Source organism: Cucumis melo, chromosome 9, assembly GCF_025177605.1.
Source record: "Cucumis melo cultivar AY chromosome 9, USDA_Cmelo_AY_1.0, whole genome shotgun sequence".
Taxonomy (NCBI): domain Eukaryota; kingdom Viridiplantae; phylum Streptophyta; class Magnoliopsida; order Cucurbitales; family Cucurbitaceae; genus Cucumis; species Cucumis melo.
In genome coordinates, this window is record NC_066865.1 from 20,300,729 (window position 1) to 20,313,277 (window position 12,549).

Genomic DNA, 12,549 nt, shown 5'->3' on the forward strand with positions numbered 1-12,549 from the left:
AATATTGAATGCATCAACATAACTACAAACCAAACATCAATAATTGAAAATCTTATGGAAGTATTCAAACACTTAAAGTTCATTATTTTAATTTCCATCTTCTAACCAATTAATTCATTAATGTATATTATGTATATAGTTTGCAAGTTTGCTTCCACAATGATATTTGGCCTCTTTCTGTCCCCACCCAACCACTTTGTTTTATTTCAAAATAGCCCCTTTATTTTTATTTTTAGGTGATTTGTGCTTATTTAGAACTTGTTTTGTACTTGAAGCAAAATGCATTGCCAAAGCAAACTTTGAAACTTTGCTTTTTTATATTATATTATTTCACTTTATAAAGTTTCTACAACTATATCCCCCCACCCCCCAAATAATCCTTCACTATGAATATCATGAAAAGCTTTCTTCATTGTTTCTAATCAACAAGCAAAACGAGCATAGCCTGATATTCTAAAAAAGGGAGTTGTTTCTATTAAACATCAACTACTTCGAATGAGATTAGTTTTGGTGAGAAAGGACGAGAATTTTGTGAACAATGCAGAGTTGATATGGAATGTGAAAGTAAACCAACAAAAAAAGGAAGAAGAAGTTGTTAGACAAAGCACTCAACTTTTATATACTTTACAAATGAAAAGATGTAGTGTACAAGGAACTCAATTTTTTGGCCTTCAAATAGTAAGAAAAACAAACCCCATTTGATGAAATGATGCAAATGATGGAGAAAGGATAGAAAGATGGGTTATTTACCCAAAATCCTTCCCCTTTCCCAGAAAAAAATAAAAGAAAAAAAGAAATGAAAGAAAGATTGTCCTTAAAATCTAAAACTGCCTAAACAAAACTAAAAGCTATATGTACCTGGCACTGGAATCTTTGCCTTTGATCTCTCCAGCTTTGCAAGCCAGGCTCTTTCCTCACAAAGAAAAAAACATAAAAACAAATGACAGATTGGCTACAGCTCACTGTCCTACACACAAATTCAACTTCATTCACCTTCCCTCTAAGGTGATGATGATCATGGACACAACCCACAAAAAAATTTGGGTCAACTAAGACGGGAGGGGTGGACTTTAGTTTGCTTAGTCCAACATTTTCTACATCAGGTGGCTCCACCATATGGAAGCTTTCTGATTTGGTCGATGACGATGACAACACTGCAGGGAAACGGGTTTTGGGTTTTGGTATCTTTGGTTGTTGCATCAGTTAAAAACTCCAAAGGACTGACATTATGTATTTACCAAGGACTGGAAACAAGTGAACCAAGTTCATTCAGTTTTGTTTTTTTTTTCCGACAGAGATTACGATGCATCTTCGGAGTTTAAAACGAAATAAGGCGAATGGATGCGTAAGGCTTTTTAATTACCTGATGTTTTGTTGTTTGGAGATTTTTGATTGTGGGATAGATTGCGATCACGCTATGGCACTGTCTCCCATGTTCTTCAACTGAAGATCAACGTTCCTTAGATCACGGAGATGCTGTAAGATTTCTTGGAGAAGTTCTAAGCCTTTGTCTCCTTTTCTTAGGGAGCCAATGCAATGCTTTAGAAATTCTCTATCTGCTTCGAGTGCTTGTAATCTCTCGTAGACATGATCAACCTCTTCCTCAACAGCAACCCTCCTGAATTCTGTGTCGAATTTGTTGTCTAAAGACTTTTGCATAGAAATGGAGTCGAACCCTTGTTCATCTCCGTTTGTTACATCTTCAACAACATCTGCATCGACTACATCGTCGAAAAGTGGGAGAAGTCTTTTGGCTTTCGTGCTCATTGCTCTCCTTTCTGGATAATGTTTTCCATTCATTTCCTTCGCATTATGACCATTTTCAAATCCATTTGTTCCCGTAGAATAATCCGAGTTCTTATGGTAGCCATTCCCATTTCGTTCACAATAATGGTCAATGTCTTCAAATTGTTGTTCTTCATCACTCAAGGTGAAGAGCTTCTCTTCCAACATCTTCAGTTCCTCTAGAATGGACAGCCTTTCTTCCTCAAAGTTCGCCAAAGTTTCCTCCAAATAAAGGACTGCCTCAGCTGGGGTGTTTTGATTCTCTGTTTCTTGGTTTGAAAAGAAATCTTCATCTTTCTTTGCCTCAGCGTTCAAATCGATAGATAGTCCATCACTATCGTCGGCATTGCTACAAGAAACTGAAGAATTTCTACTCCGGATGCTCCCTTCTTTTCTGTTCCTCAACAATGCAATCTTCTCTTTAGCTTCATAATCCTGAAGCTTTTTTCGGTAAATTTCAATTTCTTTCTCGAGCTCTTGCTTTTCCTTTTCCCTCTTTACTACGAGCTCATTCAAAAGCTGCAAAGCTTCCTGATCGTACTCAGATTGCTCCTCCATCATTCTCTGATACTGCAAAGCTTCCATTTGCATACTTGCTTTCTCCTCTTGAAGCCTATTTATCATTGCCATTGTTTGGTTGGCTGCTATGGCCGAAGCACTTCTCTCTTCTTCTAGCTCTGCATATAGCGCATTTAAAGCCTTTCTTTCGGTTCTCAACGCTGACTTCAATTTCTCAAGAGTCAACACACCATCCCCACCTTCGGTCTCGCTTATGACGCTTCCATCCAAAGACTCTTCGGTTCCAGATTCTTTTCTGTCTAGTAATAGCAGCTTCTTGTGTAGCTGGTGGAGACTATCCATTGAAGTGGGTGTATCGGGAACTTTATCTTCTTCCTCATTCTCATTGACCTCCGAACTCGACGGTTTGTGATTGTCTGAAGGATGAGAACATGTTTCCACGGACAAGAGCTTGAACTCTTCCACTTCTGTACCAGGAACTTTATCTTCTTCCTCATCCTCATTAACCTCAGAACTTGACGGTTTGTGATAGTCTGAAGGTTGAGAACTCGTTTCCACAGAAAAGATCTTGAACTCTTCCTCTTCCTTAACTTCCACGGTTTCCTCGACTATGTTAGAATCAAAATGTGGAATGCAGCAAAAGACAAATGATCAGATTTAGCTAAAATCTCGATATGGATAGGGGGAAATCAAGCAAAGAATGCTACCTTGCATACTGTCAACATCCAATGATGAACTTGGGGAAGGTTCTTCTTGTAAGTCAGGATGCGGAGGAAGGTCAATTTGAGTTTGAATCTCATCAATCGGTTCGTGGTCGGGAATATCAGTGCCAATTGAAATCTCTACTTCAAGTTCATCATTCCACATGTGAAAATCTACTTATTTATTGAAAGAAAGAATCAACAACACAAACAAACACAAAGAGTACTCAGCTATTTTCACATTTCATCTTCAAAGAAAACATAAAATCATACACTACAATTTAGAGTTCTAGTCCAGAATAATACCTTCATGAAGATCTGAATCCGGTTGTCTTGTTGCTACCACCAACTCTTCGAGTTCTTCTTTAAGAGCATCACTGGCTGGAGCTTGACTTGCTTCATCAATGGAAGCGTCAGCTTCTTTTTCTTCTTCTTTTCCTACTCCCATTAATGGATCTTCCTCCACATCCATGGCTTCCACCTCTTCAACTCGCTGCTTGTTCTCATGAAGAGAAACAGAGAGAAACTCTGCCAGTCTCTCTCCTGAAATAACTTCCCAATCTTCATTCACACCATGCCTTTGATTCTCAAAATTAGAACCAAAATCCAAAACAACATCTTCATTCCCACAATCCTCTTGTTCTTGTTCCTCATCTTTCACTTGGCTTAAGATGTTGCTAGTGTTATTATCGTCATCAGGGGCCGAAAAATCGATCAAATCAACTGGGATCAACCGCCGATCATCACCCCGATCAATGTAGAACTCGAGATGATTAGGAACAGTCTCGGGCAACTCATCCTCTTTCTCACAACCAACTTCAACTGTTTTCTGATTACAAATGGTCAGATCTTCAGCCAGCTCAAGAAAATCCCCATCTTTTTCAGCACTAATATCAGCTCTATCATCGTCATCATCCTCGTGAACCGCTGAATCTTTACAACCACAGCCACAAACAGAGCAAGTGGAGTTTTTCTCTCCCTCTTCCCCACCGGAAACAATGGAGATTCCTCTGTTTCCGCTGACATCTTCCGATTGAGAAACGTGAATTTCATCAGTTTCTGTCTCAGAAATAAAATTCCCTTTCTGGGTATAATCCAAATCCCCCCAATTCGGTTTAATCAAAATACAAGGGGAAAACAATCGACTCTTCAAAGTTTCCCCACAGCAAGAACAGCTCTTGAAATCCTCCTTCTCATCATCAAAAAACGGAAAGCTCTTAGAAATCTGATAGAACTCATTAGACTTAGAAGAGGACGAGCAATCCTCGCATAAATCTCGAAACTCCGACAGTTTCCGATGATTCGAACAGTAACCCAGATTAGAAATCTCCATAGCATGACCTTCACAAAGAAGATCTCTATAAGAATGCTTTCTCTCAGGCTCGAAAACATGGTCTACTCTAGAACACCATAAACAGGGTCGCTTAAGCCCAAACCACTCTGCAAATTTAACGATCAGGTAAGAGAAAAGACCATGAAGAAGAAGAAGAAAGATGAGAACCCATTCAAGAAGAGCGTAAACTAAAATAAGGGTGATTTTGTTGGAGTTTCTGTGCAAGATGGTGGCAAATTTGTTGGCGGCCATGGATGATGGAGTTTTGTGTTTGTTGTGAGGTGGGTATGTACAGAGGAGGCAAAAAGTTGGGGGGGTTTTTGGTGAAGGGGAAGATTAAAAATTTGATCTTTCTTGCAGAAACTTGAAAGAGAGAGAGAGAGAGAGAGAGAGAGAGAGAGAGAGAGAGAGAGAGAGAGAGAGAGAGAGAGAGAGAGAGAGAGAGACAAGAAGAAGAAGATGAAGGAGAAGAAGAAGTGGGAAAACAGAGAGAAAGGGAAGAGAAAGGGTAATGGGGAAGTTGTTTTTATTTGGACTAAACAGCCAAATAAGACTTCTACACTTTGTGTTGGGAATTTTCAGCTCTCTCTATGTTAAAAAATGAAAATAATTAATTAGTAATTGTAATTAAAATATATATATATATGTATAGATAGATATTTGCAATGTGAAGCAATTTATATTCTTTAATAATATTAAGCAAAAGATGGTTTGTGTTTATTGAATTGGTATCTTACAAAATTTATTTAGTAATTAGAAGATATATTTGATAATTACTATGGTTTTATGATATATGTTTAGGATGAGTATTTAAATTATGTGATAATTTTTATATTTGTTTTACTTAAGGTTTTAAATGAAAAAAGAACTCACCAATTCATAGCCTTCTCTATAAGTTATCGATCATATATGTTTTACAATTTTGATAAATAAATTCACGTGCTACAAAATTATCTTTCTAATTAACAATGAAAATCAAGTCTACTCTGATCGTCTAAATATTTTTTGTTTTTCTTTAACATCAGGTTTTTTCGTTTATAAGTTAAGTATAAATATAGGGTTTGATTTGTTGTATAAATAAATTTAATAGACATCTTCTCGTCCTATATATATATTAATAAGAGACATTTCACATTACAATACTAAATAATTAATGAGATTTTAAAAAAATGACCAGAATAAAATGTGACTAAATTATAGTATTTGTACATTTTAAATAATTGACTGCACTCATCTAATATTATATCACTCTAACATTTTCCTACTTTAAATTTTGAAATGATAAAACTAAAAAACATTTCATCATTTTGCTATAGTTAAAATATTTTTAAATGTTGCATAATAACCTAACTTATTTATAAATATAAATATATATATTAAATGTTGATTTAAAAAAATTAGGAAGAGAATTCTTCAAAGATGCGTTTGTATTTAAGAAAAAAAAGATTATTGTAGAAATTGAATTTACCCATTGTTAATATTAATATTAATGTCCAAAAGTAAATGGTGTTATGAGGTTAATGATAACGGCTCCACAAAGCTTTATTTTATTTGCTTCCCTTAAATATTAATAAATATAAAACAAAAGAGAAAGAAAAAAAGAAAAATTGCTTTGGACAAAAAGGGTGGCCCACCAACCAATACCCATGAGTTGGTGGGGCCTTTTGTCGAGCTAATTTATGGGGCCCTCTTCAAGTATGCCGGACGCTCACTTCATTTATGCCATCTTTTTCTTCTTCTTTCAAATACTATTCATAATAATAACAATACTTTCTTTTCTTTTTTATATTTTTTGTTTATGGTACCAAAATATTCCATCTTTTGAATTATTTCTCTCTTTTCTCTTTCCAATGAATCTCTCTCTTTAACAATGCTACTCTTCAATTACTACAATCTTTCTTTCTTTCGTTCTTTCTTGTGAGTGTGCCTGTGAAAGTGTAGTTAACAAATTTTACAGAAAAAAGAGTAGAGATATTTGCGTCATACAAGAGAGAGTACTTTTCCTCTGTTTTAAAATTGCTGTATTTCAATTTTCAATCTACTTGTATTGTTTCTTTTTAAAAAATTATGAATAATAAAACTGTTAAAAATATTTACAAAATATATTAAAATTACAGAACTATTATAGGTAGTCATTGACCTTTTTACTACGATAAACTTTAATTTTAAGTTGACGAGGTCACTTGATGTAGTTCATCTCAATATTCTTCTAAAATTGGTTCTATCAATTCATTTTCAATAGTTAGTTTAACTACCTACTAAATCATACTAAAAAACCTAAATACTAAATCAAACCTTATCTTTTTCATCAATCTATTACAAGCACTATAAAATACAATCATCTAAACATAACAATATAAAATGTCATTTTAAAATGGATGATTTAATTTCTACTCTCATAACTAAACAAACAAATAAAAAAAATCAATTTAAATGATTTGATTTTTAGTTTAAAAGACCTTAAGATACCTAATCCAACTACAAAATGAAGGCTCCAAGTAAAATAAAATGTATTTAGATGTTGTTTAGAATAAAATGATTAATTGAGGTGGTGCCAAAAAAGAGAAAGAGAAAAAGAAAAAGAAAAAGAAAAGGAAAAATTAGAGAAAAAGCTCTTAGTGTAAACAATAGAACCGACCAATCTTTGCAGCGTTCTGCCAAACCGGCTAAAAAGGTAAGGGGTAGGTTCAAGGCTGCGCCACCCCCTGGCCTTACCCACACATTCTTTCCTCTCTTTTTTCTTTATAACGTTTATTCTTTATTTAATAATCTTTCTATAATCAAATTTAATTTACATTTTAAATACATCATAAATTTTTATCTCAGAATTTTAACTTTGAATTTAGTATTTTTCAATATGTTCGTCGTAACTCTAACATATTAATTATAGATTTTCGTAATTCCATCGAGTGCCTTTTCAAATATTTAAAAGTATATCTTCTCGATTAATTTTTAGAAATATTTAAAATTTTATTCAAAAGTGTTATATTTTGATGTTTGGGTTAGTTATTGTAGCTCTAAACAGTTATTTTGATTTATTAATTTCAATAAAGTTTAATTTTATTTGATCTAATTTGCCTATTTCTAATAAATTTTTTTTTTGAAATCCTATAAGGAAATCATTGATTTAAATTCTATTATGGAACTTTAAATTTGCATTTTTATTTACTTTTAGTTTTAAAACTTTTGAACTTTTTCTAAAACCTATATATTTTTTAAGAAAAAACATGTCAATATCTTTTTAAAAACTAAATCTTAGCATTCCTGAAAACATATTTAGGTTGTTGAATGTTCAATAAAAATTTAAGAGAAAATAACAAAAATAATTTCTATATGAGCTAATAAATAAATAAATGAGACATTTTTAAATGTAAGAAAATGAACTGAAATATTTATAGGATATAACATGTTTATGTAAATGATAGATTGATAAAAGCCTATTAGTGTTTATCTATGCCTATTCTAGATAGAATATGAAATTTTGTTATGTTTTGTAAATATTTTGATCAATTTTTACAATTTCTCTAAATAAATTGATTGAAAATAACATTATTAAAAAAGAGAGCATTAAAATTTAAAATAACATTTTGAAAAATTTGGAATCAAAATTAGATGAAATCCAAGATCGTTATATGCAATCTTGTATTTACATAAACACAACATACATTTTCAATATGTTATGAAATATTATTGTATTTATAGTTAGAATTAAAACCTCATATCTTAGTATTTTGATGTATAAAGTTGAATCTATATATGTGCCAATAAATAAATAGAAAAGTAAATTAGGGTTGGGAGTTCCATTCAAACGAAATGTATTTTTTATTGATTAAATTTATTTATTCTAATCAAGTAATACACATGATCAACTTGATTTCGTTGATTGTTTTATTTTTTATTATTTTTTCTAAGATTCCATTATTTTATTTCTTAAAACTTACGTCACAATAGTTTAAATTGTGATTAATATACGTCCAAGTGAATTTTGTTGAAGATTAGATTTAATTTTGAAATATTATTTTAAATAGTAAAATTGTTGAAAGTACTTACGAATATAGCAAAATTTTCTAGTTTATGATCAATGATTTGATAGGTAATAGTTGTCTACGGTGTTCATCAACATCAAAATTTGTTATATTTATATATATTTTGGTTTATTTTTGGTAACATCAAATTTTTTAATTAATATTAAAAAAAAAAGGTAGGAAGTTAATTTGATTTAATCAAAGTCCGTTGGAGTGGACAAATTCTTTCATTGAAAAAGAAAGAAAGAAAGAAAGAAAAACCTCCCTTCTAGAGTTACAAAATCAAAACCTTTATTTTATTTATAAAAAAGTGATTGACCAAAGTTTAGTGAAAAAGAGTAATACCATTTCAAAAATAAATAATAATAATAATAGACAAACAAATAATAGTAATAAAAAAATTAAGAAAATCCACGGATAGCCAATATATCGTTTATTTTAGTTTTTAAAATAGTAGGAGTTGTCATCAATCGGTCGGAGTCAGTTTTTTGACAAAATTGACCCCAATCGATTTGGAAAATACTCAAACCGACTTTGACATTGGATGAGTAAGGGGTTGGTCAGTCGAGTCGAGTTGGTTTAACACTTATAAATATTTTTTTGTAAATTCTCGATTTAAAATTTTCTGAAATCGACATCGATCGACTCCTTTTGTTTTCCAACCGATCGACTTTAGTTTGGTCAATTGACTTGGTTTTTCGATCTATCATACTCACTCCTATCTATTTGCACTCTTAATGAAGGAGGAGCATGAGAGAGTGAGGAGGAGCATGAGAGGGAGGGTGGAAGAACTCTATCGTATTGACAAAGTACAAGCTCGAGATGAGGAAAGTTCGAAAGAGGGAGGAAAAACCACAGCGGTGTGACCATAACAGTACTATTATATAAATTATAACTTCAATTTCATTCTCATTAAAAATTGTGAGAAACGATCATTAACATGATCTTAGTGTGTACATACCATGACAAAGGGTCAACAACTTATGCACCTAAAATTTAGGTCATTCCTAAAATAAAACTAAAAAACAAAAGTCCAAACATATTGATATAAGTTTTTAATATTTAACGCAATATATATAGTCTCAATATCAACATTTGACATTAACATATTTCTGCATTCACATCATAAAATATATATATATATAGTAATTTAAGTCATATTTAATTTTGATGAAAATTTTGAGTTTAGTTTATAACATTTTAAATTGTAGCTCTCAATAATATATATTTATTATCTTTCACATTTTTAATAAGACTTTTAAATTCCTAGCCGATTGTTGTTTTGTTAAAAAAAATGATTAGAATAATGAAAGTACAATTAAAGAAGTGAATTAGAGCAATAGGAATTTTAAGTAAATAGGTTAGAATATATATCATTTTGGTTTCATTAGTTTGAAGTTTGTTATTTTAATTTGTGTACTTTTAATAAATCTTAAATTTAGACCTTTGATGTTAATTTTTATTGAAAATTGATTAAATAATCATACTAATTTTTATATAAATTAGGAAAAAAATTGCATTGATATTTTAGGGTTTGGTAATATTTGGAAGGGAAGCATTAAAGTGAAAGGGTGTGGTATGTGTTTATTAAAGTTGGAAGCAAATGTCTGTTTCCCTCCAAAACTTTTATTTCTTTTACTCTCTTTGACAAAATTAAAGAGAGAGTATGAATCAATAATAATAATTGAGCAAGATATTTAATTTGAAAAGAAAAGAAAATATATTAATTCTGAAGATATAATGTAATTTCCAGATTACAACTTGCTATTACATTCCCAATTCGATGGGCATGTTTTTATTTCTTTCTTTCTTTTGGAAGAAGTTGAAAACACATTGTTTTACTTTCCTAAATTAGGTTTATCATACTATATTATAATGTAGATTTGTTTTAGAAACTACAATACAAAACTGATGGAAGACCTATGAATCAATATTGCATATATGTGAAAGCTTGTTAGATTATAGTATTTATACATTTTTGTTAAAGAGGAATTATTGTAAATAATTAGTATCACATTGATGTAGAATAGTCTAGATTTTTCACTTAAAAATTAAATAATAGAACATGGTCGGCACAAAACATTAAAAAAAAAAAGAAATTGTACTTATATTTAATTAAAATTAGGATATATATAGTTGAAAAAAAAAATTGGGCCACCTTTATTTTCTATTTTATTTTTATTTTTTGGATTTTGAATGGTCCAATATTATGTGCTCACAATGCATCTTTTTGGATGATAATATTCAAATTTGGTGACTTACAAAATGAGATATTGAAAATTTTAATTTAATTAAGTGGCAACGGCACAATTAATTGGATTGATTTTGGGACCCCATTTTTATTATTTATTTATTTATTTGGGTTTGCTTGGTTGCAAAGATATGAATATCATACAATTTAATAATTAGTAACATAATTAATTATAATTATTTACCAAAGTATATTGCTTAATTTTTGCACAAAAATCATTATACGTACAAATGCAATTAAACTACTTTCTCTCTTCCCTCTCTAAGCTAATAAATATTAAGGCAATTTGTTTCTGTCTTTTTAATTTTTTTTTTTTAAAAAAAGATTGATATTAATTTAACAAGATTGTAATTTCCATGAGTGTTGTATTTAAAAAAAATTAAAGGAAAGTCATTGATATTTATGGTAAAGTTCACCGACTTATATTAGCTACGTTCTTTTAAAGATTTTTCGAATTTTAGTAGTTAATTTGTATAAAAGAGTTAAAAAGAAAAATATTGTTGGTCATATATTATATGTATAATCAATGTTTCTACTATATATATATATAAAAATTAAATGTTCTTAGTCGATGGTCTAAGGCTACTAGTTGAATTCTAAGCTCATAATTGGTAATATCAAATTTAATTTTTATTTATGAAAAAAAACCATAAAAATTGATAGGTTGATGAAATATTTATTTGATGAAATACCATATTAAATAAATAATTAATTTGAAGTTGAACTTCTTAAAAGATAAGTAATAATAATAAATTAAGCTTATGCTATTATATCTAATTAAGTATTTTTATATAATTTCTAGTAGTTTTTCTTTTTTAGATTTGTTGTACAAGATTTGGATGGAGAATCATTATGAATAGATTTTACTCTATTTTATAAATAGTTTTAATATTTTATTAAATTTGAAAATAATTTTATAAATTGATTCAATATTTTGTCAATTTTAAAAATGTTTTGATTTGAAATTGAGATGAAATACTTATCGTTGATGTTTAAGTAAAAAATATTATTCTAAAAAAAGAAATAAAATTCAATTAAAGATTTAAAAAAAAAAAACCTTAATTTCATGAAATGTTTATCAATACTCAAACTAGAAGGAAAAAAAAAAAAACTTTGGATGTTTTTAGGCTTTCAGAAAATTGACAAATTATCTAAAAATGTTTAATTATCAATGAATTCCCTCCATTTTGACTTCTATTGAAATAACACACCGAAAAATTTAAATAAAATTAAATAGTTGAACCATCTTAATCATATTTATTTTTCAACACAAACAAGTAATTAATATTAATAATCAACTATCCTAAAAGAATATATATGAAATAACAAAAAAAAAAAAAAAAAATCCTAAAGTATATGGTTAAAATACAATCAGAGACCACAATTTTCAACTACAATATATATCTAATAAGCTTTTACACTATTAATTTTATGTTATTGCAATTTGAAATTCTTTTAAAAAATGATTAATAGATATTTAAACTTTTAATTTTATATTCGATTTTTATTTCTTTTCTTTTCAAGAAAAAATTGCCTTTTAAATTTTAAAAAATTCACATATCTACAACTTAATAGTCTCGTTACACATAAAAATTAATTTTATATCTAAATTTAAATATATTCTTTCACGAATAAGTTTTTGTCCTTCAAAACAATCTTCAAAATCAAATTTAGCACAACTCATTGTCATAACGAAAGTATATTATCAACCTCGAGATCACCCACATCCCACACAATAATATGCAACATATTTGTAAAAAGAATTAACTTTATTTTAATCAAAAAAATTCACATATCTACTAATTAGAGTCTTAGATATTATACATAAATTTAATTTTATATTTAAATAATATATTCACGAATAACATTTTCTCAAATACTTTTTAACTCAATGACAATTATAGTGTTAGTATTATCAACCTCAAGAATAGAGAG

The 12,549-nt window shown here is 29.6% G+C and overlaps 1 protein-coding gene across 2 annotated transcripts; it reads right to left on the reverse strand.

Annotated features, from left to right (window-relative positions):
• Window positions 1-592: 592 nt before the first annotated feature.
• LOC103504551 (myosin-binding protein 2) lies at window positions 593-4,751 on the reverse strand. 2 transcript variants are annotated; one of them, XM_008468898.2, is made up of 3 exons: window positions 3,312-4,751; window positions 3,012-3,179; window positions 593-2,912 (listed from the first exon to the last, which is right to left on the reverse strand). In XM_008468898.2, the coding sequence occupies exons 1-3, from the start codon at window positions 4,588-4,590 to the stop codon at window positions 1,411-1,413; spliced, it is 2,949 nt and encodes a 982-aa protein (XP_008467120.1). In that variant the 5' UTR covers window positions 4,591-4,751; the 3' UTR covers window positions 593-1,410. The 2 variants fall into 2 exon arrangements, with proteins under 2 accessions (XP_008467120.1, XP_016898800.1); XM_017043311.2 differs by having other exon boundaries at window positions 3,012-3,182; window positions 3,312-4,749.
• Window positions 4,752-12,549: the final 7,798 nt, after the last annotated feature.